The sequence below is a fragment of the Hemiscyllium ocellatum genome, chromosome 4 (genome assembly GCF_020745735.1).
Source record: "Hemiscyllium ocellatum isolate sHemOce1 chromosome 4, sHemOce1.pat.X.cur, whole genome shotgun sequence".
Taxonomy (NCBI): domain Eukaryota; kingdom Metazoa; phylum Chordata; class Chondrichthyes; order Orectolobiformes; family Hemiscylliidae; genus Hemiscyllium; species Hemiscyllium ocellatum.
The window spans coordinates 45,466,711-45,494,606 of record NC_083404.1 but is presented as its reverse complement, the minus strand read 5'-3'; the positions used below and the strand labels follow the sequence as shown (position 1 = coordinate 45,494,606).

Below are 27,896 nucleotides of genomic sequence, written 5' to 3'. Positions count from 1 at the left end.
TCACACATTGGTACAGCTGGTAGATGGCACGACTTCAGACTGTGTTCGATATTCCTTGCCATCATTTAAGGGGGAGGTGCTGCGGATCTTACATTTGAACACTTGCTGGTAGGACTTGCGGAAATTCTCGGAAAGGAAGGCATAAATGATAGGGTTGACAGAGGAATTGCTGTAAGCCAGGCAGTGTGCGGCTATCCTGAAGGCAAAGGAGGCATCCGTGAGTGGGAAACTGCCAAACTCAGTCCACAGGTTGATCACATGGTTTGGTAGCCAGGAAACACAGAAGACGACAATCACCACCAGCACAGTTTGGGCAGTCTGGAGGGAATGGGATAGAAAAAGAAAGGAAATAGGAAGCATTTGTTACTTGAGATCAATCAATAAGTCCTTTCATTGTTTTTCCTTCCCATCCCCTGTTTCCTTTGTTCCTCATTGATGCAGCTGCCCACAGCAATAACTTGCAAGCAAAAAGCACTTTTACTTGAGTAAAAAAGCCCAAAGGGGTTTCTAGGAACATTATCAGACAACATTTACTTCTAAGCTCAGGGGTTCTCTCCCTCTCACTTCTCCTTTTAGCCAATCCTGAAATCAAAGAAGACTATTGTTCTCACTAATCTTTCTTTCTTGTGTACAGCACGTTTGAGACATTGTAGATTCCTCTTGCTTACCATATACCCACACATTTGCACATTAGAAGAAATGTTGACTCGCCAATCCTGTTTGTTACATTCAAGATTGTCACGTGGCCACACACTCACCAGCTTAAAGGAAACCTTGCTCTGGTGGTTTTATTCTGTTACAGGTGCTGTATAATTCCAAAATCATTTGCTCTTTCTCGGGTTAAAGGAATGTATTATAGCTGGTTTTATGTTGCCTTCATCCCAGGTGTTCATTCAAAACAGTAAACACCATTGAAGGAAATGAAGAACTTGAATTTATGTAACATAATATACCACATAAGACTATCTCAAAACTATGTCACAGCCAAAAAGAAAGTTTGAAATGTAGTCAGCATGAATGCTATTAAGTGCATACTTAATCCTATTTCATTAAAATATATTGAAAACATATTTGTCTAAAATGACATCAAGCAGAGTTTTCCACATGACAGCATTTAAACAGTTGATTGGAAGAGGAGGATTAGAGAGCAATAAAGAGATTTGTTTATGAAGGTATGGTGCATGGCTGATTATGAAATGAATACTTTGCATCTGTCTTCATCAAGAAAGAAGATGCTGTTCAGATTATGGTGAAAGACACTTGGAAGGTTTAGAATTAATAAGGAGGAAGTATTGGGCAGGCATTTTGTACTTAGAGGCACCAGGATGGGATGAAATGCATCCAAAGCTACTGAAAGCAGTCAGATTGGGAATTGTAGACACACTGTCCTTCATTTTCCAACTTTCACAGACTCAGGGATGGTGGCAGAGGACTCGAGAATCCCAAATGCTACGCCAACATTTGACAAAATGTTACAGTGATCCCAGTAATTATAGAGCTTCAGTGAGGGGAATTATATTAGAAATAATGATTTGTAACAAAATTAATAGCCACATGGATAAATATGGCTTAATTAAGGAAAGCAGGTGGATTTGCTGAGACAAATTATGTTCAACTAACTTTAGTTTTTTTTATAAGGTAACAGAAAGAGTTGATGAGAGTCATTCTGTTGATGTGATGTGCATGGACTTCTTGAGACATTTGATAGTGTTCCCCAAAACAGACTTGAGAGAAAAGTTAGAGCTCATAGAATAAAATGCATTAGAATATGGATACAAATTTGGTTGAGTGACTGGATACAAAGAATAGTCCTAAATGGTTGTTTTCAGATCAGAGGAATATGTATTGTGGAATTTCTCAGGGATTAGTATTAGGACCTTTATTCTCCCTGTTATAATAATGACCCTTAGTGCGCAGGGTAAAACTAAATTTGCAGATGGTACAAAATTTGAAATTATTGTGAATCAATTATTATGAATAGCGATTAATTTCAAAAGGACAGTCAGGTTGGTGGAATGTGTAGGCAATTGGCAGATGGAATTTATGCAGAAAATGTGCAGTGATTCACTTTGGTAGGAAAAATGCAGACAGATACTGTAAAAGGAAAGATGTAATTCGAAAGGGGGTGCAGTAGAATAGGGACCTGAATTTCTATCTGCATAAATCATTGAAGGGGCAAGACAGTTCAGAGGGCAGTTAAGGAATACAGTAACCCAGGCTTTACAAAAGCCAAGATTACAAAAGCAACAAAGTTGTGAAATGATTACAAAAATGAGGAATTTTCACTATGTGGAAAGGTTGGAGAAATGGACTGGTTTTTATTTCTTGGAGAGCAGTCAAGAGAAGATTTGATAGGGGCAGTCAGATGCAATTAGAGTTTGGACATAATAGATATGAAGAAATGGTCTGAGTTGTGATGTATTGTTGTGCTTATACAGGTTGCTACTGAGATCATTTTTGGAGTACTGTGTACAGTTCTGGTCGCCCTACTATAGGAAGGACATTATTAAATTGGAGAGTGTTCAGAAAAGATTTACAAGGATTTGTTGGATTTGAGTTATAAGGAGAGGCTGAATGATCTGGTACTTTTTCACCAGAGAGTAGGAGGTTGAGGTGTGCCCTTATAGAGGTTTATAAAATCATGACTGGCGTAGATAAGGTGAATAGCAAAGACGTTTTCTCTAGGATAGGGCAGTTCAAAACTGGAGGACATGCTTTTAAAGTGACAGGAGGAAGATTTAAAAGGGACATGAGGGACATTTTTTTCACAGAGAGAGTGGCTTGTATGTGGAATGAACTGCCAGAGAAAGTGATAAATGCAGGTAGAGTTACACCATTTAAAAGACATTTGGACAGGGACATAAATAGGAAAGGTTTATAGGGATACGAGCTAAACACAGGCAAGTAGGACTAGTTTAGTTTAGGAAACCTGGTCGGCATGGATGAATTGAACTGAAAGGTCTTTTCCTGTGCTGTATGTCTCTCCAACATGGGGGGGCGAAGCAACTGAATGAGGGACCCATTATGGTGGGGTAATTAAAAATTAGGATGCACAAGAGGTCACAATTAGACAAGCACTATAATCCAAGAAGGTCATGGGCCAGAAGGAAATTCCAGAGATAGGGACAGGTTAATGCATAGAAGGATTTGAAATCAAGAATGAGTATGTTAAAATCAAGACTTTTCTTGACAGAGAACCCATGTAGGTATTCTCAGTATGTAATCTTCCATCATATGGTTGATAGGGGAACAGGACTTGCTGTGAGCTAAAACACTGGCAGCAGAGTTTTGGATAGTCTGACATTTATGAAGGTTAGCAAATAGAAAATAATGAATGAGCATCTCAAAGGCAGGTGAAGCTGCTCACAAAATAATAATGGAAAGGAGGAGAAATACAGTAAACTCACATCTTTTTTCTTTCTCAGAGCATAACTCAAGAGAAGATCAGAGATTCTGTGAAATCTCCAGCTAAAGCTCAAAGCTTGAGCCAAGCCAAACTGTCATGAATGTGAAGTACTCCACAAATTCTTGAATATGCTAAGATACGGTCTAATCTTTAACTTTCTTGATAACTAAAGTACATTGCTTCTAGCATTGAAAATGAAATTGATATTTCTGTAAAAAAAAGCACTCATAGCATTTCTAAGAAGATTCCTTTTCACTTTAAAACAACAAAGCTTTTCCATTCGGTGTTATGATCAATTCCATTAGTACCTCACCAACGTAATGTGTAACCAAGGAAACATTACTATTCAGTACTTCTTTTGAGCTGCATTGTGTTGACTGCTGTAGAGAAGTCTGTCTCTTTATTAATAACACTTTGTCAGTGTATCAAATGTAGTATGAGGCAGTATCTAAGGTCAGGCGTAAAGTGAGGTTCCATACCATGATTGCAAAGTCTTGTTTTTATTCTCACAGTCATTTACACTCAAAAATCTGTAACTTGAAAACCAATAGCCCCAGTATTTCCTTGAACACCATGGATTGAATCTTTTTCTCAATCTAACTATGCAGCAGAACTGCTGCAATGGTGAGCTGATGATGGGGAGCCATTGGGTAATGGACCTATTATCTGTCAGTTATTTAATTTATGTGTAGGAGAACCAGAATAGGGAATAAGATAGATTACAGTCAAATTAGATGCAGAACATTGTATTGTGTAAAGAAGACAGGTGAGGAGATATTGAAGAAAAGCAGGAAGATTAAATTTAAATATGTTCAGTTTGAAGCATGAACCTCTTGGAATGATTTCCTAGTTACAGGATTGGGAATCAATATTTTTGTTTTAGTCTTATTGGAATGGAGCTGTTGAGTGGATTTTGCAGAATATTTACTACTCTATTAATTGTGTCCTTACCTCACAAAATGCTACAAAGTTCAATTAATACACAAAGGACATATCCAGCAATTCGTTGGAGCTCACGGGGAGTTTGATTACAAGATCCTGGAAGCGCAGCGCAAATCATGCAGGAGTGATTCATGATCATGACTGATCCACTTCTTCATCCAAATCAATGAATGATTTACTCTTAAAATTGCAGCTAATACCCAGTCCAGACTTACAGGAAGGTCCTGGCTCTCTCTTAGGGCCAGTCTGGCAGACCTAAGCAATGGGGGTAGGATTGGCAAGGCAATGAGCAGCGTAAATGCTGGACGGTCTGGGAAAGAATTCAGTGGGAAGGGGCTTTATGCCCCCAGTGGGTACAGGGAACCTGATCAGAAGACAACTGCACACAGTCCATCGATGATGGCTTGACCTGACACCCATGATGGCAGCCTGCCCCATATCGGGTAAAATACTGAAGGGCAGGTGAGAGAGGGTAAACAACAGCTGCCATGACACTTAATTGTATAGCCCCTTTTCCCCCACCCCCATCACCTGCCAACCTGCCCTCAGCAGGGAAATTCCAACCCTAGTACCAGTCTTGTTGGCCATTTAATTATTGTTTTCTGCCTTTGAGAGAAGGAAATCTATCATCCTTACCCAATTCCCCTATACCTTCTCAAGGTCAATAAAACATGAGGAAGACAATGGCAACCTTCCATCTCACAAAACAAAGGATTTTGTCAAGATGGTCAACTCTATGTTAAATATCGCCAGGTGTTGCTGAAGAACTCCACTCTGGTATTGCAGTTGGATTAGCAGGAGGAGAAGGTGCACATTTTGCTGGCTTCTGTTTTCTGTTGGCCCAATTCTTGATCAGCTAAGCTCTTCATTTTTACTTGGCTCCTCAACATACTTCCAGAAGTCAAAGCAATCAGTGGCTAACTTTTTTTAATCAGTATCAATGTCCACTAGCTTCAGCTCTCACTGATCACAGATTAGCTGCTGATGAAGGTATAGAAGCCCAAAAGTTTGCAACCCAGTGAACAGTTCACTGTGCAGAAGGTCTTTGTGTATCGACCAATGAATTTGGCTGAGCCAGCATAAAGATCATGGCCTTAGCAATGACTATATGCAGTTAACAAACTCCAGGAGCTCTGTCCTGACAAGAGATGTTAAGGTTAGTTCTGAGACAGAGAATGTGGAAAGAAAGGTGCACTGCGGATTCAGTCTTGATATAATTTGATGTTCTCAATCAGGCTGCCATTGTTCCACACCCACTTAGGCATAATAGCCTCAGCTTTTGTGATGATTCCAGCATCAACTGACAGATTGCTGTTGATTGCAGACCCTCAGTGTCACGATCAAAAATGCATTAATATCGATAAATGGTTGTATGGCAACATCTTGGATCATAACATGTGCTTACCTGTTGCAGATAGTCAAACCAAGCACTTACCATTGTGAGAGATTTTAACTATTTGAAGCTGATAGTGGTCCTCATTATGGAATGGTGGTGTGACTTCATCACTATAAAACAGCTCTCCAGTAAGAACTTAGCACAACTTTGCCTTGTTTATTAGACAAGCAAGGCTGAACAGCTTTCCATCAGCTCTGATATGTAAGTAAACATCCTATGTAGCATATGGCAGCAGTAAAAGAGAACATTAAGCCAAAGACTATTGATGCCAGAACTCAGTCGAGTTTGACCAGATTGTGAATATTAAAGGGATCCTCAGTTGCTTTGAAATAGCTGACTTTAGCTATTGTTTTGTCATAGAAGGAGATCGCACTAAGCAGCTTAAGTGGTAGCCAATTTTCTGAAGAAGTTCAGAAGAAAGGTCATACCAGACATGATATGTTACCTTTATTTCTCTCCACAGATAATGCTGAATCTCTGCAGCATTTTCTGTTTGTAGCCAATTTTCACCAGCAGCTTAAATAGACTGTCCCTGTTTACATGGCTGGAAAAAGAAAAATCGGGACCTGAAGAAAAAACTCACAAACAAAGACAAAACCAATAACACAGGGGCAAGGATAAAGAACTTAGCAGACCGAACCCTATCAAACAGAAAAAGCGGTACTAGTAAAAGGACTAGAGACGCTGACAAGAAGGATTTCCTAGCAGCATTAGAAACCACATTGAAGGACAACAAACTCATGGAAGAAACACAACAAACAATCAGACAGACAGTTGCGCCTACTCTGAGCTGAAAGAGGGAAGGAAACAAACTGAATACACAAGAAAAGAAAACCTTAGGAAACTTCAAAAAAGACAAAAACATCGTTATATTACCTGCAGACAAGGGTCAGCTCACAGTCATCCTGAACAGAAGGGACTACATAGAGAAAGCCAATGCACTACTCGCAGACACCAACACCTACCAACAGGTGGCGCTAGACCCAACCCCACAACTAGGAAACAAAAATACATATCTCCTAAGAAATTACACAATTCCGGACAATTAAACAAGACCGAATTCCAGAAAAATGCAACTAGATGGGGCCAACACCCTACAATTCTACGGACTACCAAAAATCCATAAACCAGGAGCCCCCCTCAGACCCATAGTTTCACTACCCAGAACACCAACTTAAAGGCTGGCCAAAGAACTACATGCAAGACTGAAATACCTAGTAGGAGAGTCACAGCACTCCATCCACTCCACCCAGGAATTCCTAAAAATCATCAAAAACACCAAAACAGAGGAAGACAAAACAATGATCTCATTCGACGTAACAGCACTGTTCACCTCCATCAACATCGACCTGGCAAAGGAAACACTTACCACACTTTTAGAAGAGACCATCACACATACCCCAACCACCATCAATCACATTACCAACAAAAACATCATGAAGCTAGGGGACCTGTGCCTCACCATCCACTTCACCTTCAACAACATAATCTACAAACAACACCCATGGGTTCTCCACTATCAGGATTCATAGCAGAAGTGGTAATGCAAAGACTAGAACAAACAGCCTTACCAACCATCAAACCAAAAATCTGGGTCTGCTACGTAGATGACACCTTTGTCATCACAAAATAAAACACGATAGAAGAGGCATTTAACATCATCAACAACACCCTCACAAGCATAAAGTTCACCAAGGAGGAAGAAACCGACAACAAATTCGCATTCCTGGACTTCACAGTCGAAAGAAAGGACAACGGAGAACTACAAACCTGCATATACAGAAAACCGACAAACACTGACCAAATACTTAACTACATCAGCAAACATCCCAACACACACGAACGGAGCTGTGTCAGAACACTATTCCAATGAGCCACCACACACTGCAGCACAGACGAACTTCGGAAAACAGAGGAGAACCATACAACATATTCGAGAAGAACGGATACTCAAAAAATACAGTCCGCAGATTCCTCAAGAACAAACCAAGACAAGCAGACCAAACACAGCCAGAAACCCTAACCACCTTACCATACATCAAAGAAGTTTCAGAATGACAGCCAGACCACTAAGACCCCACGGAAATCCTAGTAACACACAAACCCACCAACACTCTCAAACAAAAACTAACAAACTTAAAAGACCCAGTACAACCCATGGACAAAACCAACGTCATCTACAAAATTCCAAGCAAGGACTGCCATAAACACTACGTAGGACAAACAGGAAGAAAGTTAGCCACCAGGATACATGAACACTAGCTAGCCACAAAAAGACACGACCCTCTCTCCCTCGTAGCCCTACACACGGATGAAAAAAAACCCACCAATTCGGCTGGGACAACACATCTAACTTTGGACAGGCTAAGCAAAGACATGCCAGAGAATTCCCAGAGGCCTGGTACTCCAACCACAATGCCATAAACAAACACATAGATCTAGATACCATTTATCAACCCCTCAGAAAACGAACAGGAAATGACATCACCACAAACTCCAGGAACCCCATCCAGGACAAACATATAAAGAGAAAGCAGGAGACAACAGCTTCACTTCACTTGGAGGTCGCCACTGATGATGCTATCTAGCCAGGTAATGAAACGTCTGGATATCAAACCTATAGCTCAGCGAGCAAAGCTGCACCCTAAACCTCAACCAGAGCTATAAACCTTCACAAACCTTGCATGGCTGAATAACTTGGTGAAATTGATGAAGGCAATATATATTGGTCTCCTTTGTTCAAGATGTTTCTCTTAAAGCTTTTGGAGTAAAAAGCTCATGACTAAGAAGGTCAATTATCAATCTTCCTGTTCTAAAACCATGCTGGGCTTGTGCAAGGTTGTGCATTCAGCCACAATCTGCAGGCTTACAAGGACAATATGGTTAAAAATATTTCCCAAAAGGCTAAGCAAGGAGATGACTCAATTGTTGGTACAATCACTGATATACCCTTTTATGGAGTCAAAATCATTGCACATCATGTGTGTGGTGGGGCACAGGTCTCTCTCTCTCTCTCTCTCTCCGAAACAGAGAGAAAGAAGGTTGTGCAGATGTTGCAGGAGCGCTGATTTCACATGTGAACTCACAGTACAGCATCGGCACCTGGAAATTTGTTAATGGAAAGTGAATTAACAACTTTACTAAGCTCTTCCACCATGAATTTAATATTCACTCCATCATTACAAGCAGGCTTTTATTGTTATCTAGACCTTCCATGGTTAAAGTGTCCACTCCAAAGTGCAACTGTTCCACCTAACTTTCCAAATGTTAGTTGCTGTTAGTGATGACCTCTAGTACCTTTGTTTGCACCTAAGCTCTTATCTTTATTGATGGACTTGTTTGCCTTTTTGATTCTGGCATTGACTGGGTCAAAGAATATTACGAATGTCAGGCAAAAATGCAACTAGTAGTCACTGTTGGACTTTACTTCAAGTGGGCGTTAGTACATTCAGAGTCTTCTCATTCAGGTCTCTGTTATAAATAATGAGAGTAGGTTGTGTAGTTTCAATGACAGGCTCCAACACAGTGATATTAAACTCAAATCTGTTACTATTACTTTCCAAATACTGAGACAACAGTATTGTAGATGGAGTGTCTAGGTATATTCCATTTTGCTTCTACACACTGTGAGCAAATTCCAGAAAACATCTAATCAATAGAGCTGAGAAACTGTTGGGTTTTATTTGGGTGGGCAAAATGAGTGACATTAATACAAGGAAAGAATTTATTGTTTTTGAAAAACTTTGAGGTTACCTGCTGTTTAAATGCTGACTATACCAGTGGTTCCCACATGCTACCAATGATTAACAATGAAAGCATTGTGTCATGTGGAGGTGCTGGCATTCAGATATGTACAAAATCTGTTCAGGTGGATATTATAAAACATGAAATGACACTATTTGAAAACTAATGTTATGCTGTCTTGATTTCTTAATTATTATTCCTCATCTAGCCAACACCACCAAAATAGAAACGAGTTGCTTATTTATTCATTTTACTTGGAAATGGAAAGTTACAATTGTTATAATAAATTTTATAAGTAATCCATTAGTTATGCAGTGGTTGAGAATAAGATGGGGTACTTTGTAATTGGGAGCATTTCTTTTCAAATGCTTAATTCCCTCTTAAAGACATTGATTGCCTCATCTGAACATGGATGATGCTATAATATCTTATTGTTGATACTTGGCCTGAAAGTAAGTGTTGATGATGCTGAGTTAATTCAAAGATGAAAGATCAAGATGCCATTCACAGGATGGGAGATGAATGCACACTAATTGATTTTCTGCATGGTGAGGACAGCGGAACAATATGGTGAGCAGAATACCTAATGCTCCACGTGCAAGTGTGACATGAAGGCCCTAAACATTGATTCTCATGCATGGGAGATATTCACTGAGAATGGAGAAAAGTGGAAGCATCACCTGGACGCTGACATGTACCACCAAAGTAATTAGTGCTTACAGTAACTTGCCAACTGGTGCCAATACTGCAACCAACAACTCATAACTACACCTCGTAACCACTGTATGTGTGCTACATGGGTAGAACATGACTCTCCTGAATTAGTCTTTGTAGCCATATGAGATTGCCCTGCCCATGTGTAACTTGTTAGGTTCCTATGACTGCTCTTGACGAACTTTTGTCTGAGTGTTCACCACTATTATTCCTTACCATGATTTCTAGCTGTTAAGCTAACTCATAATATGAAATAACTCGTGTCGTTGGGGTTGATTGCCTGCCCCTCGTCTGCGGTTATGTCACAGCCCTGGTGTCCCTGGAGAAGGAACACGCGATGTCCACAAACATCCTTGAGACTTTCAAGAAAAGGTGGGCACTGCAGGGAGTGGAGTGTATTATTTCCCCCTCCAACTCTATTTTGATTTGATCCCTGTTTGAACACGCAGCATTGCCCTCTGAGAAGAGCACTACTTATCAATGGCCACTCGGGAGTTTCCTTTCTTCCTGACAGTGGAATATAATTAAATATTTACACACTTGTTGTTTTTCACTGTGAAAAAAAAAATGAGGCTAAGGAAGTTATGTGGATTATCTGTTTTTCACTATTGAATGTGGAGTAGCCTTGAGCAGACTCCAGTGCTTTGGTACATGCTTTCTATCAAAGAAATTTCGGAACAAACTGTGTTTGGTACCCCAGCTACAACATTCCCTCATGTTTCTCAATAAAGGAGAAAGTCCTATTCATCTTAATATTTTTCTCAGACTGGCAGATACCACAATCCTACCAATCATCTTCACTGAATTAAACCATTTCAAGATGAATCCAAAATGTATCTGAAGATATTATTGCACTTTGACAAAGATGGTAATGAATCATCATCCAATTGCCATGTCCATATGTCTTTGCCTGAATTATTGCTTCTTTACCTTACACTAGACTACCGGTCTATGCATACTGGCAAAATCGTTTCATCTCCAGTATATCTATTCTTAATGAATGCTATCCTCTATCAACAGCAACTTGCATTTATACAGCACCTTGAATATAGTGAAACTTTCCAAAGATCTCCACAGGACTGTTAGAAAGCAAAATTTGACTCTGGGTCATATAAGGAAAAATGAGGACAGTTTGGTCAAATAGACTGGGCGACAGTTTAGGTGGCACAGTGGTTAGCACTGCTGCCTCACAGCGCCAGAGACTCGGACAACTGTCTGTGTGGAGTTTGCACATTCTCCCTGTGTCTGCGTGGGTTTCCTCCGTGTGTTCCAGTTTCCTCCCACAGTCTAAAGGTGTGCAGGTTAGGTGAATTGGCCATGCTAAGTTGTCCATAGTGTTAGGTGAAGGGGTAAATGTAGGGGAATGGGTCTGGGTGGGTTGCTCTTTGGAGGGTCGGTGTGGACTTGTTGGGCTGAAGGGCCTGTTTCCACACTGTAAATAATGTAATCAGATAGGTTTTAGGGAGAGTCTTGGAGTGTGAGAGAGAGGGTACTGAGGTAGGAGGGATTAGAGAAGGAATTCTACAACTCAGGGCTGACAGTTGAAGTCAAAATCACCAATGGTGGCATAATTAAAATGGGGCTGCACATGGGGCCAGATTTGGAGGAGCACAGAGATTTCAAAGGATGTAGGATTGGAAAAGTCATCGTGCAATCAGCTTACCTTCTTCTTAGATGTTTCTGATTTCTTCGACATATTACGTAATTTTTTGTGCAAGTGATTCAGCACCTGAAAGTAGTAGAATATTACCATAAGATTGCTGAATAGTCTGCAATTAACACAAGCATTTCTTTTAGGTATTTTCTAAAAAAAAACTAAATTAGCGATGAAAATTGAAAATGCTGCTAGCACTCAACAGGTCACACATCAAAGGTGTTAAAAGCTAGTGTTTCAATCCAGGTGACCTTACATCTCCAACAAGAGAAAATGTAACTATTTCTTCCTTTGATATTCAATGGTATTACCATTGCTGAATACCACCACTATCAACATTCTAGGCATTACTATTGACTAGAAACTTGATTTAACTAGCCAAATAAATACTGTGGCTGCAAGGATAGATCAGAGGCTAGATTGGCTGAGACACATAATGCACCTCCAGTCACCCCAAAACCTGTCTATCATCCACAAGGCAGCGTGGCAGAATACATGTGAATACCACTTACATGTTGCACTGCAGTAACTTACCTTGGTGTCTTCACAGCCTTCCATGATGTATGAGCAATCTGCTCATCATATTCCATTTGCAGGTTTTTATTCTGAATCTGCCCATAGTTCAGTATTAAACTATGTTGGTCATTTGCCTTCTCATTTGCCCTGAACCATTGCATTTTTAGTGAAGCCAACACATTTTTTTCCTATTTGAGGAGTGCATCTTCCTTGGCATGATCTCTGAAAAAGTTGCTGAGGACTTTCCTGGGAAGATAAGAAGTCAGATATTCTGCTTGGAACTTTTCTCTTCCCAGTCGCCTCAGCATTTCAGATCAGACTTGCACTTGTCGTAACTATTTGTTCACCAATCATTGTTTCACTTTGAATTATATCAGTTTTAGGTTTGTCAATTAGCTCAAATGGATGTACAGTTTATTGTCTACCTTATTGCTTGTGGTGCCTTCAAAGATTTGCTGATTATAGTGTAGAATAGTCATTTTATAGTCATGAGTATTTTTACAAAAAGAAATACAATGGAAAGTTTGATAAGTCGCCATACCACGGCACCTAAATTAATGACAGAAGTCATAAATTAGAAGAAGAAAAAAATAAAAAGTTCATCACAGTTCAAGTAATGGTTCCAGGGTTCAGGGTGCACGGGAAAACCAGGCCAAAACTGCCTGACTAGGCTAAACCAAGATCTCAGCACCAGGATTGGACCTTCATGTTGGGCTGCTGGAATATCCGGAATCTGCTGAAGAAGACCTCCATGACGGGTCAAGACATCCGTGCCGAAGCAAGAATACACTCTAGGCTGATACTGCCCTTCCTGGACAAGATCACCGCACTGGGAGACTGCCCCTCCCAATTGAAACCGTCACACCAGGAGACTGCCCCACCAGGAGCCAGGGCTATACTGCCATTCTGGGCCATTTGAAGCCACCTCATTACTGGGCCTGGTCTAGGAAAAGCTGCCTGCAGTCAAAGTCATCAAAAGAAGGTAAGAGGACCATAATAAGTGGAAATAATTTTAAAAAACATAGAAAGGGGAAAGGTTGTAAAGTGAAAGGATTGACAAGCTCCGTGCTCATCTTATTATTACAGTCTGAACTCTCTTCAATGTTGATAACAATGGACAACATTTCTATCAGTCCAATATAGTCACAGTTTTCCATTTTGCATTCCATTTCTATGCTACTTAACTGTGTGATCTGCCTGCATTGCTCGCAAGACAAAACTTTTCACTGTGCCTCAGTACACATGACAATAAATTCAATTCAATTCAGTTTTGCTGGAGTGTGAAACTAAATTCATCTGCCAACACAGTCAATCTAACTCCATTCTGTTTTCTGTTTAGATTTTGTTCTTATGTCAACACAAGCCAAAGAAATCCTCTAACAGTTGTCTCTTGACTAGTTGCTTTCCAACCAACTGTTCCTTAACTGACTGTTCATTTGCCCATTGTTCTATGGCTAGCTGATCCTGGACCATCGTTTCATGATGTTAACTAGTTTAGTAAACTTTTGACACTTGAAGAAGATTGAGATCAAAACATGGTTTCATACTCAATAGCAAAAATATTAAATTCTAATCTTAGTGGATGATGAAACAAGCTAGAGGTCATTTTATATGGGTTATCGTTCATTATCACATTCTTTACTACCTAATCTTGTCTCACAACTATGCTGCCTCCCACCCATCAGACAGAAAGTATGTGGCAAGTATTACTGACACAAAAGTCTGAGCGATTACCTGACAACTCCAGCTCACTGCTTGCTCCTCCAGAGCTCCATTTTGCTCTCCCGCCACCAACATCTCAGGGCATATTGCATGGGCAGTGCTCAACAACCCCTTAACCATGCACATTAGCATTCAATACATTCCATTGTCATTGCATCATCATGCACTCCCAGCATCTCCTGTCCATTAGCAATATGCATTTGCATTTCAATGCTGCATGTTTGACAGATGGAGTTTAATTCAGATAAATGCAAGGTGCTGCATTTTGGGAAAGCAAATCTTAGCAGGACTTATACACTTAATGATAAGGTCCTAGGGAGTGTTGCTGAACAAAGAGACCTTGGAGTGCAGGTTCGTAGCTCTTTGAAAGTGGAGTCGAAGGTAGATAGGATAATGAAGGAGGCATTTGGTATGCTTTCCTTTATTGGTCAAAGTATTGAGTAGAGGAGTTGGGAGGTCATGTTGCGGCTGTATAGGACATTGGTTAAGCTGCCAGAGGTAGTGGTGGAGGCTGGCACAATTGCAACATTTAAAAGGCATTTGGATGGGTATATGAATAGGAAGAGTTTAGAGGGATATTGGCCAGGTGCTGGCAGGTGGGACGAGATTGGTATGGGATATCTGGTCGGCATGGACAGGTTGGACCGAAGGGTCTGTTTCCATGCTGTACATCTCTATGACTCTATAATAGCACCTTTCATTGTTATCCTGTTGCCAGGTTACTTTACACGTAATAGGAGCTGAAAATGTGTTGCTGCAAAAGTGCAGCAAGTCAGGCAGCATCCAAGGAACAGGAAATTCGACATTTTGGGCATAACCCCTTCTTCAGGAAGGGCTTTATATGTAATGACAGGCACCCAATTCATTGGTTGAACTCGGGTATACCACTTGTGCACTTAGCACTCACTCTCTTTGTCCCTGCTTCAATGCTTAGCCTTGCGCAGCCAGGCCTTGTCTTGCCCTTTGGTGCCTTACCCACTAAGAAGAGCATTAAGGCTCTCAGAACGTCTATCCGGGCTTGCCTTTTAGCTCAGATCCAAAGCCAGGCAGCTAGTTATGGTCACCAGCAGTTATCAATCAAAGGGTTGGACATGATATTTTATGCTATCGTGCTATATTAATCTCATATCCGGACCATTAGCAGTCACAGTACACAAAAAATACCCGACACATGTTTCAAATGAATAGCCATGTCCCAAAGTCTCAAGAGAGTGGTCTTCAGAAAGGTCCAGCAAGACACCTTTCAGTCAGGGAGTTGGTGCAGTAAGACAAGGGCAGCCTCTATTTTAAGTCCGGATGCTTGGGCATGGTCAGTCAAGGTCCTCAAGCTGGTCAGGGTCAGGCAAGTCTTGACCTTTACATTCCAGGCGTGTGAGTTCAATATAACCAGTCCAGGGAATCCCAGGGAAGGTACAGATATAATTCAGGGGTTTGCTTACTCAATGTTCAGGGATTTCTGGCTAAGTCAGCCATGGGGGTGGGCCATGGTCTGTCCTTAGGATCAGTAAAGTCAAGGGAGGGGGCTATCAAGATCCTCTGTTGTGGGAGAGAATCTGGGAAACTTTCTTATGGCGATTGGAAGCAAACATTCGCGGAATTCAGGAGGTCAATTCAATATATAATGGAGGAAGGGGAGACAACAGTGAATGAAGGAAAAAAAGGTAATGAGGGAGAGGGAGTCATCAACAGTCAGGCTTTGATAGGGGGACAGATCCTAAATAGAAGGGTTGAGTGGGGACCTTTTTCTTTTATTCAGTCGGGGAATGTGGATATCCCTGGCTGAGCCAGCATTATTGCCCATCCCTAGTTGCCCCGACAGGGTGGTGGTGAGCTGCTTTCATGAACCATGACAGTCCATGTGCTGTAGGTAGACCCACAATGCTGTTAAGAAGGGAGTTACAAGACTTTGACTCAGTGACACATCAAGATGGTGAGTGGCTTGGAGGAGGACTTGAAATTGGTAGTGTTTCATTTATCTGCTGCCTTTACCCTTTAAGATAAAGTGGTCACGGGTTTGGAAAGTGCTGCCTAAGGAGCTTTGGTGAATTTCTGCAGTGCATCTTGTTGATAGTACATACTGCTGCTAAAATAACAAATTGCTGCAAAATGAAGATGAAATCCGCTGTGACCACATCCAGGGTGAGTGGAATAAGTTAATTCATTCTGAGAGAGAGGCAGATTCACTTTTAGGTTAGATTACTTACAGTGTGGAAACAGGCCCTTCGGCCCAACAAGTCCACACCGACCCTCCGAAGAGCAACTCACCCAGACCCATTCCCCTACACCTAACACTATAAGCAATTTAGCATGGCCAATTCACCTAACCTGCACATCTTTGGACTGTGGGAGGAAACCCACGCAGACACAGGGAGAATGTGCAGACTCCACACAGACAGTTGCCCAAGGCAGGAATTGAACTGGGGTCTCTGGGGCTGCGAGGCAGCAGTGCTAACCACTGTGCCACCATGCACTTTTGAGTGATGACAATCCATTCAGAGGGCAACTGCATTACACAGACTCCCATACAATAATAATGGAAAGCCTTGGAGGGCACTACAGGTTGTGTGAACCTTAGGCATTAACTGGCTGTCTGGAGTCCAAATCCTTGCCCTAAGCACTTTTGATGGTATCACACAATATTGGAAATCAGTATCACTAATGGCTATAATGCATTAGCAATGTTTTGCCACCTGTAAAGATTGACCCTACTAGCAATCACCTACCATTTATGTGTAACCTGCTATGGTGCAGGAGAGACTCAATTCACACACATCAAATATCATGCAGCACAAAGACGAGATGGGGTTTGTACATTCAATGTTGCAGTTGCAGTTGTAGCTAGTCGGAGACTCACACATGCACAGCTGATGAAGAAAGATGAACATATATTTACAAATGTTAAAACTTATTTACATTAGTGTGTCACTGGTGCCACCTATGTGCTCTCAGAAAGTTTTCTTTCTTTCCCTCTCACTTTGTCTTGGTGCAGTCTTGTGTCTATGGCTGAACTAGACAGAGTCTGCTCTAGAGTGGAATCTGTTTGTTTTTGTGATTTGGTTTGGCAATGCTAAGATATGTGTGTAGAGGCCTGGAAGCATGCATGTATTCTTCTCAAAATCTCACACAGGGTTGAAAATGCAGGCAGGGTGGAGGTAGAAGGTCTAGCCACCTCTGAAGTGTCCCATGAAGACATATCTGGTGGGCCTTGTAAGTGTCTCCTCCTCTGGCAGAGTGCCTACCCACCACCCTGTTTCCCTGTAAGGAAGGGGCAGTGAGCTCAAAGACCCTACCCCCCTTTTGCCTTGCCATAGCCACTGAGCACCAGTGGGTAGAGCAATGGAGAGTAGATTGATGCACATGTCTACCAGACTCTGAGACCTCTGGACCTGAGTCTTCTTGGCAGCCTCAACTTGTCTATGGAGGCAGTCAAACACTTCCATGCCTGAGACCGCAGGGTCACAGTAAGTGAGTGAGCAGACAGTGCAGAAGCCTTGCAGGATTGATGAGAGAGACTGAGTGAGTGAAGATGCTGCATGCTACAGTGAGAGTGGTAGAACATGAGCCTTGCTGGGAGGTAAGTGCAGTAAAAGAGATATAATAACAGTGAGATAGCAGAGAGAAGGCGATGGCACTCATACTGATGGAGAACACTGGGTATTCCTCTGGACATCTGATGCCTCACTGATCCGTGCAGTAATCTTAGAGAATCTGGCAGGCCATGGTGTGATGCCCTCTGCTGCTGGTCCTGAGGGACAAGGCCTGTTCTCACCTGCACCGCCCCATCACTGGGACTTTCAGTTCACTGACCTCAAAGTGAGTTGCTAATTTCTCCTTGTCTGCCAGTGTCTGGCCAAACATCTCAAATCTTGCAGTGTGGCTGTAAACGACCAGCCGTTTACCAGGTAAGGCGAGTGGGAGAATCAGGTGGGGTGCTATTGAGATGCAGTACCTAGATAATGAAGTGAGTTTGGGATGATATCATGAGAAAATTAATTTGTTCTCCCAGATAGAAGCTGTCCGTGAAACTCAACAAGAAGTGACAAATAGCTCATTTCTGATAAGATTCAGGCCAGAGACTACAAGGAGGACTCTGTTTGATTTAATCATCTAAGATCCTAAGCTCTGTCCACACGTCTACATGATATCGACCTATTGGATAGTGCTTAAAGCCTTCCTCAATGTTAACCCTTCTAACCACTTACATCCTTATACACCATTCTAAACCTGCAATCTCTACCTTGAAGAACAACAATAGCAAATACACGAGAAAATACCTACTGCAAGTTCCCATCCAGGCTAAATTTGGAACAATACCATGGTTCCATCACTATTTCTGGATCAAAATCCTGGAACTCCCTTGTTAACAACACTATGTGTGTACTACATTAGATGGACTATAACTATTCAAAAAGGAAACTCACAGAAGAAGAAATTAGAGGTGGACAATAAATGTTGGCCAGAAATGCCCATATCCCATAAACAAATGCCATTTAATTATTCCTGTCCTTCATTCTATATTGCCTCTGCACTCCACCTTTCTAACTTTGCACTTACTTAGTAACAGGTTTCCTTCCAGATTTCCACTACCTACATAGAATCATAGAATCCCTATAGTGTGGAATTAGGTCATTCAGCCCATCAAGTCCACACTGACCCTCAGAAGAGCATTCCACCCAGGGCCCAAACCCCTGCCCTATCCCTGTAACCTTGCATTTACCATGGCCAATCCACCTGCACATCTCTGGACTGTGGGGAAGCAACTCGAGCATCTGGGGGAAACCCACAGAGACACAGTGAGAACGTGCAACCTCCATAGAGACAGTCGCCCAAGAGTGGAATTGAACCTAAGTCCTTGTTGCTAAGAGGCAGCAGTGTTAACCATTGAGCTACCATGCCATTGCCATTTCTTTAACTGAAATTTCCTTAAAAATCCTGGTGATTTTTTCCAATACTTAAATCTTTTGACAAGTAAAACTGGAACTCCACCAACAATTGACATAAAGTGAGCAGAAAACATTGCATCTGATACACTTCCAAACCAAACAAACCACCATTCAGAATGCTACACATGGAACTCAACAGGTAAGTAACTAAGAAATGAGTTCACCTTGTCTGTAATTATATTTTGTAATCAAATTCCAAGCCTAAATAACAACACTAAAGCTGTGATGATCACATTTTCGAATAAAAGAACTAGGCAAATTACAAGATTGAAAGCTGTTGTAGAATGCATGAAAGAACATTGCTAATAAACTTTCTGTATTTTTAGTAAAATAAATCTGTGTTAACATGAGTTTTTTATATCTTTTTATAGAAAAATGTTTATTAAGTTAGGGAAAATTGATATACTGAAGGTAATTCCTACAGCGTCCCATTGTTCAGAGCTGTATGTAAGTTTCTACCTCTTGGCATTCACAGAGGTGTACAGCTGTAGGTAGAAGGAAAGAAAATTTAGATATGCAGATATTTGCTTCTCATTGCAAATCAATGCAATTATCTAAAAACCTGACAGCACTTTCGTCCATTGTGCACAGATAAACTTGGGGAGTTTAATTTACCAAAGTATAAAGGATTGATGCAGTTGTGAGGCTGTATATTACTGAGATAGAGAATGCAATTTGATGCAACAATTTACATTTAAATGAAAATCTCTATACCCTTTATTTGGATGGTTTAAAAACCTGTAGTTCCCAAACAATTTAAAATGCAAAACTAAATCAATATTTTACAAGCTACTGCACTGGTGATCTGAAGCAATAGAATATCTATAATCCACCAAAAGGTTTCAGATAGTATTGAATGGGAGGACGGTCAGTTTCATCGTGACAGAGAGTTAAAATAATTGTCAAAAAAGCCAGAACAGAGAAGAGAAAAAAATATATTTACAACATGAATTTTTATGATCTGAATGTGCTACCTGAAAGTTTTTTATTTGTTTGTGTTTAAGTCCAATGTGATTCTTCTTCAGAACCATAGATGCTGCCAGATCTGATGAGTTTCTTCAGCACTCTGCTTTTATTTCACACCTCCAGTATCCATCATATTTTATTTTTATAAAAACAGGAAGTGTTCAGACTCCTGGTGAAATGTTCCAATATATCTTGTTCTGAAGTCATAACATTTCTCAAGATTGGTAATCAGGAATGTTTTTAACCTGAACTAGATCATGCTGATTACCATCAAGTGATCTGAATACTGTATTGCAGCATCAATTTACAACAAAGTAAATGTTTCTCTGGCAGTGAATGATCATCACATTAACCCATACTCAGAAAGAACTTCTCAATTCAGTATGTCAAGTGAAGGCATGTTTTACAATAAACATATTTAAAATCTCACTGGAAATGACCACAAAAGGTTATTTCCAGTGCTTCTACATAGAGTGATCAGAGAAATTGCTGCCTTTAGGTGAATAATCAATTTTGAAAGCAATCAAAACATTCATCTCACTTTCTGCTCAAAATGATTGCAAGTTGATAATGGGGAAACTTCTGCTATCGAGTATAAACATTGAATACTCCTGGATGAGTGACAACCTGTCCAGGTAGAAAGTAGCATCTGCAGCTCCTCAGCCATGTAGCTTCATTTCAAATTCTGAGAGGATTCCTGCTTAACCAGTGTTCACATTTTCCACTTCTCATACAAAGTACTCTTACAGTGATCTGTTATTGGAGAGCCAATTCACTGAAATGTCAGCAGCAGTTCTCTGTACCTGGATTAAGACTGATTAGGTTAAAAATAAATCATTTCATTTAGCATCCTTTGAAAAAAAGAAGGGTGTAGAGAGAAATGGAAAGACAGCTTTATTTCAGATCTATAGCCTGGAAATGAAATGAGCTATTCAATGAAGATCAAGAGTGATGAGAATGTGGAATAAATGATCATCGGGAGACAATATAGTCAATAGACAGATATATTTAGGAGGAAGGTAAAGAATCATATGGAGAGAAAGCAATAGAGATGTATAAGCATTAGATTTAGATGAAGAAAAATGGTGAAGTCTCAAGAGGCATATAAATGCTACATGGGCTGCTTTATGCCCCATGTCCAATGTAGTCTTCTGTATTTGGTTAGCTCATTCATTGTAACAACTATTCTCAACAACTGATTGCAATTTTTAAAAAATAGTTTAATTTGTGACTTTTTTCAGGATGTGTCAATCCATAAGTTTTTTTTTCTTTCCAAAATTGCCTTTTATTTTAGGAAAGTCTGATTAGATCTGTTCCTCACAGAACGGGTTGAACTTAAGGTCTTAAGTGATTGTGTAAAATAGATCCGAATTTTTGCTTTTGTTTGTTCTTTCATGAAGATGGCAAGGCTGGTATATATTGTCCATCCCTAACTGCCCTGGAGGAGGTAGTCATGGTGAGCTGCCTTCTTGAACTGCTGCAGTCCAGGAGGTGCAGGGACACCCGCTCTGTAAGTGAGAAAGTTGCAGGATTCTGAACCAGTAATTATTAAACCAGCTCACATAAGCAAAAGAAATTATTCATCTACCCATCCACAAAAGCGATGCAAACATTTGCACTTGCGTGTACGTCTGTGAAGTTTAACAACTATTGCACTTGCTGAAGCTCATTATTTCCCTAAACTGCAGTCTTGAACTAAATCGTCACAACTTAATGGTCACTGTCTAACAGGAAGGAATTCAGCAGATTGCAATCTTAGGGGTTGGGGAACAATGCCCCAGAGTCAAACTCCAATGTTTTTGTTTTCTTCATGTACTCCTGTACAGAACCGAACTGCTTTAGTGACTGTATGTATATACATATAGATATTTGTGAATAAAATATATTTTTTGAAATTTAAACAAAAACCTTCAATCCTAGCTGAATTCACAAGATTGATGTTCACTTAATCTTCACCCTGGCCCAGCGCAGCGTGTGTGTGTATGTGTTTAATTTACAAAATCCAGTCAGCAAAGAATATGGATTCCCAGCAGTCAGAATCATCAACGTGCCTTCACAATAATAAACACCTTTCCTGCTTTCACTGTCCTTTATCCCATGGAATGACAATGAAATCGGGATAAATTCGACTTGTATCAAAGTTGTCTGGGTATGAGGTGAGATTGGAAAAAAGTGCTTTGAATGATAGGGATGATTCCAAAAGAATTAATGAATTTAATTCCACCACAAAACTATAACCACTTAAAACTATTAACCAGGGGTAGCAGGTTGGAAAGTTTTGTTTTTCATTTCTTAACCTTACCTTGGCGTAGCAGTAGCAGATGAGAAGCAGGGGCAGTAGGTAACCCACCACAAAAGTGGCCACCTTGTAGATCTGCCTGTGACTGAGGACGCTCCAGTTCTCCCAGCAGAAGGGACCCTGGTCTTTCTTGCGAATCAGCATGTGATAGTAAGCGACCGGCGAAGCGGTGGCCAGGGACAGGAGCCAGATGAAGATGACACTGAGCACTGCGTTCCTGGACACCCGAATGCAGGATGACTTCCGCGAGTGGACGATGGCGATGTAACGGTCCACGGCCATGGCCGACAGGGTGAAGATGCTGACCAGCACCGACACGGTGAAGAAATAGTGGACGAACTTGCAGATGAAGCCGCCGAAGATCCAGCGGGGCAGGACATAGTAAGTGGCCTGGAAGGGGATGCAGAACAGCAGGTAGGAGAGGTCAGCGATGCTCAGGTTGAGGATGAAGATGTTGGTGGTGCTGAGCGCTTTGCCCGGTGTGCTGCGGGCCAGCACCGTGATAACCAGCGAGTTGCCCAGGACCCCGAGGCAGAAGATCAGGCTGAAGATGAAGAGGACAATGAAACTGTCCACGCTGATCTGCTGCTGCTCTCCTGCGGCCGACTCCCCTGCCGCGGTCTCATTGCTCTCTATACTGCTTTGGTTCTCGTCCATATCGACCGACCGGGATTAAACTGTAACAATCAAGCACATTATTACACGGACATTGAGGACATTTGCAAAGTTTAAGATTGCTCGAAAATTAATGCAATCTAATGGCTTGCTTCACAGCTGAAAGACTGTTTAAACGCTGTTCTCTAAATCTTTTAATGAACACATCCCCAAAACTTAGTGTGTCTTGACTTGTAGTTTCTAACATTCACATCGTACCTACTTGTAGAATGCCGTTTGCCGAGGAGTTGGAAAAACTGTTTCGATTCGCTCCTGCACCTTTTCCTCTCCCAATGATTCCCCTGCTCTCTCTGTCTGTCTATCTCACTCTGATTTCTTCCCCTTTCTCCACCTTGGTTTTATTTTAATATATATTTGGTCGGTGGCCGCAGAGAGGAGCTAATTCTCGTTTTCCACCCTCTCTTTATTGATAGCCGAGGAAGTGGGCGCCTCTACTGCTAACTCAGTGCACGCTTCACAGCCTGCTAGCTTGTCTCTGACAAGCATCTCTCTGGAGCTCTGAGCTTCCACGCTCTAGTCACACACACACACACACCCACACACTCCAGTCCCACGACCTGTTCTGTACTTGTGGTGAAAGTGACAGATATCATGCGAGAGAGGATTCACCCCCTCCCCCTCCATCCTTGAAAGTTTAATTTTTTGTTAGATAGTCACGGCGTTGCTCCAGAGGGAATGATATCCTGTATTTTTTGGGGGGTTGTGACAATTTTTCAAATCAAAATCATCCCCAGATTAACACTCCGTTGTAAACATTAGTTAGGCATTTGACAACAGATGTTAACCAGTGAGGATTTCTGTAGAGGAACGGAAATGAGAGATATTGTAGGTTCAGGGACTTTCAAACAAAACCACCCTTCTCACCAGCTATTTCAAATAGGTTTGTCGTCAACCCCTAAAAGAATAATTGCATTTATATGGTGACTGTGGCGACCACCTCCCAAAGTCTATTTACAAGCAATCCAGTACTTTTGAAAAGCAGCTTCCAAAGTCACGCACAGTAAGATTCCACAACAGCAGTTAGTCATCATTATGGAGTCTGCGTGTTGCGACGTGTCTGAGGGATAGACACTGGCCGGGACAGCAGGAATTACTCCCTTTCCCTTCAAAGTAGCGCCGCCATCACTACATTGTCACCCCCACATACACACAGGAAAGACTTGTGCTCAAGTCCTGCAATAGGTGTGATGTGAATGATTGAAACAACAAGTCAAGGTTTACGAGAACGAAGGTTTTGGGGGTGAGTACAAGCCACACTTCTGATTATATCGCACTCTCTTATTACTGCACCACAATATCACCCGGGATTGCTGTGCTAAGTCCTGCAACGATTGGCAGCTTGCAGTCATTGCTCAGTCCCTTGAGTATAGGCTTTGAGAAGCCATGTCGAGGTTGTACAGCACATTGGTGAGGCCTGTTCTGGAATACTGTGTCCAATTCTGGTCACCTTATTATAGGAAGAATATTGTTAAGCTGGAGTGGGTTCAGAAGAGATCTACCAGGATATTGCTGGGTTTAGTTATAAAGAAAGGCTGGGATGTAGGAGCATAAAAGGTTGAGAGGTGACATAATAGAGATGTATAAAATCGTAAGGGTACAGATAAGATTAATGAGAGGTGCCTTTTCCCTAGGGTGAGGGATTTCAAGACCAGGGCATATTTTTAAGGTGAGAGGAGAGATTTAAAAAAGACATGAGGATCAAATGTACCACACAATGCACGTTTCACGTGTGGAATGAACTTCCTGAGGAAGTGATGGATGTGGGCACAGTTACAATATTTAAAAGACACTTAAATAAATGAATAAGAAAGGTTTGGAGGGATAAATACCAGGAGCAGGCAGGTAGGACTAGTTTAGTTTGAGATTATGTTCAGAATGGACTTGTTAGACCGAAGGGTCTGTATCTGGGCTGAATCACTCTATGACTATAATGCTCCAAGCTGCCAGCTGGGGCACTCCTGGAAAACTGTCAAGTGGGAATCACAAGTAGGTAAGCAGGAGGCTGGAAGGACACACAAGCCAGACAGCATCAGGAGCTGGAGAAGTCAATGTTTTGGATATAACCATTCTTCAGGAAGTGGGAATCACAACAGTCAATTTGTCCCCACCAGGCCATACAGCCAACAGAGATAAATTATTATATAATTAACTCATTTAACGATGGTTTAGGAATAATTACTGCATTGTACATAAGAATTCCTCTAATTTTCATCAAACAGTCTTATGGTTTTTTTGTCCACTCTTACTTTACTGTCTCACCTGAAAGGCAGTTCAGCCCTCCCACACTGGAACAACAACCTAGATTTTAAGTCAGGCATCTGGGGTTGGCCTAAAAATCCTAACTGTTCAATTCAGACATATTAAGACATTGCTGGCACTTCAATCCAGCAGTGAATATATTTTTAATCTCCACCAACCAGATCCAGAGTGAAGTAATTCTGGGTAAAAGTACAGCTGTGTTTCAGAAAATGCACTACTGAACTATCTGAGCATCACAGAAAATAGACCAGTTGGCCTGATGGACCAGCAAGTGATCTTCTATTAATAAAAAATAAACAACTACAGATGTTGGAAATCTGAAACAAACTCAGCAGTCTGGCAGGATCTGTGGAGACAGAAAAACAGAGTTAACATTTTGAGTCCAGTATGACTTCTTGAGAACATTCCCATGTTTGTTAATGCTCTTCTATGTTGAGTTGAAATAACTGAAATAACTTTAGCGTTCAGGCCATAATTGTTTGCTTGCTCAGTACACTTTACATTTTTCATGCAACAACAAAGAAAGAGAAGTACTGATGAGTTACCTTTTTAACACTTTGCTTTTGGTCTTCCAGATACTTAGAAGTTTGAAGGGACAATGGAATCCACAAGGAAAGGTTATGTTTACCTGACATCAAGAGTACAATCTCTCCTGTAGTGCTGCCAGAGAGATCATAGACATTTGACAAGCACCAAGGCTTGTTGACTCCCCTCTGTATAATGGGATTCCCTTGTTTAAAGCAGAGCATGCTGTCTACCTTTTGACAATCTTAGGTAGTTTGAATCATCCTACTCATTCCAGCATTATCTCACTAAGTGACCTGGATCCACTGGGATGAGTTCAATCCCACCATTGAAGGCTTTCTTCTCTAGTTCCTGTCAATTAGACATGTTGTCTACTCAAGTGTTAACATTGCCTTGGAATACTGACTAAATGTAACCGACTCAATTATCAGAATTTATACTGTGTGCTAAACTTCCATTCCCAGGCAGTTCTATTTGACTCCTACAATTTTGTTCAAGGCCTTCATTCACCTCTTGAAGATACTAATTATAGATTGCACACCGAATAGAAATGAATAAGTTAGTTTATTCATTGACTTTCAAAACTGGACATGGAATGCCAGCAAGAGATGGGGAAACAAAGTAATATTTCAAATACAGGTGATCAAATGTTCCAGATAATGTTCTGACTGAATGCAAAACTGTCCCAATTGTGTAAGAACAGTTCTGATGAGTACTAAAATTAAACAGCAGTAACATACAACTGAATGATTCATAGTATAATTGTTCTTGGACCCTGAATTTAGCTGAACATGGTCTAAATAGCACTTCAACTGGATTTCAATGGCTATTGGGTTACAATGGCATAAGGAATGACATTAAAAGGGAAAGCAAGAGGGATTAGCCTTAATCCCTATAAAAGCTGTTGCTACAGATTCTAATTACTATATCTGTGATACTGCATATTATAAACAGTATTTAATAAATAACTTTACATTTTCATTTCTCGGGCAGCACCAGGAACAGTTTGTAACAATAATTTAGGCACAATAAAAGACCAATCAAGCACAGAAATCCACTCTGTACAAGATCAACATTTGACTTAATAGAGACATACAAGATGATCAGAGGCTGATAGGATGGACAGTGAGACCCTTTTTCCTCATATGGTGATGACTAGCACAAGGAGACATAGCTTTAAATTGAGGGGTGATAGATATAGGATAGATGTGAGAGGTAGATTATTTACTCAGAGAGTAGTAAGGGTGTGCAATGCCCTGCCAGCAACAGTAGTAGATTTGCCAACTTTAAGGGCATTTAAATGGTCATTGGATAAATATATGGATGATATATCTAACAGTGTAGGTTAGATGGGCTTCAGATTAGTTTCACAGGTCAGCGCAACATCGAGGTCCAATGTACTGCACTGTAATGTTGCATATTCTATGTTCTAAAGGCCTGAAGAGCATGTACTGTACTGAAATGTTGCATGTTCTATTTAAGTCAAAAACAGAAATTGCTGGAGAAACTGGGCAGGCAACTGTGGAGAGAAAACAAAGTTTTAAGTCCAGGGGGCCCTTTTTCAGAACAGTTCTGAGTTTCTCCAGAAATTTCTGTTTTGTTTCAGATTTCCAGCATCCACAATTCTTTGTTTTATCAACATTTCAGTCATAATTTAAAATTAATATTTTTGCAATTAAATTTAGTCTAAGGTCATCTGAAACTCAAATTAATCTGTTAATTTTCTGTATCAATGAATTGTATTTTTTTTTGCATTATAAATTAATTTATATATTTGGCAAAAAAACCTGACAGCTTATCTGATTCATTTTTTAGTAAGGTAATGATAGCCAACTTGCACAGTTTGTTCAGATTCTGTTGGCAGCATTGTGTGCTTTGATATGACTCTTTGATATGACTTACTCACTCGGCAGAACCATCAAGTTTGCATCTACCTTAAATAACGTCTCATCTACAACATAATTAGGTAAAGTGATATTTGAGTTTCTGAGATCTATCCATAAGGATTTTGATTTTTTTAATGCTAACGTCTCTGAAGGCACTTTATCAGCAACATAAATATTTGTGTTGATAGGATAGCTACCTACCTTTCTGGTGTTTATTGGTTAAAAGAATATGGGTTTTAAATACAGATC

The 27,896-nt window shown here is 40.8% G+C and overlaps 1 protein-coding gene across 1 annotated transcript; it reads right to left on the bottom strand.

Annotated features, from left to right (window-relative positions):
• Positions 1–22,959, bottom strand: galr1a (galanin receptor 1a). The gene is made up of 3 exons (XM_060823967.1): positions 22,306–22,959; positions 11,866–11,931; positions 1–318 (listed from the first exon to the last, which is right to left on the bottom strand). Exons 1-3 carry the CDS (start codon positions 22,957–22,959, stop codon positions 1–3), a joined length of 1,038 nt encoding a protein of 345 aa, XP_060679950.1.
• Between the last annotated feature and the right edge of the window lie 4,937 nt (positions 22,960–27,896).

Coding starts and splice junctions, on each gene's coding strand:
- galr1a (XM_060823967.1), bottom strand. CDS start 22,959: ATGGACGAGAACCAAAGCAGTATAGAGAGCAATGAGACCGCGGCAGGG. Junction 11,932..22,305: donor TCTGCTACTGCTACGCCAAG/GTAAGGTTAAGA, acceptor TACTACTTTCAG/GTGCTGAATCACTTGCACAA. Junction 319..11,865: donor CAGAAACATCTAAGAAGAAG/GTAAGCTGATTG, acceptor CATTCCCTCCAG/ACTGCCCAAACTGTGCTGGT.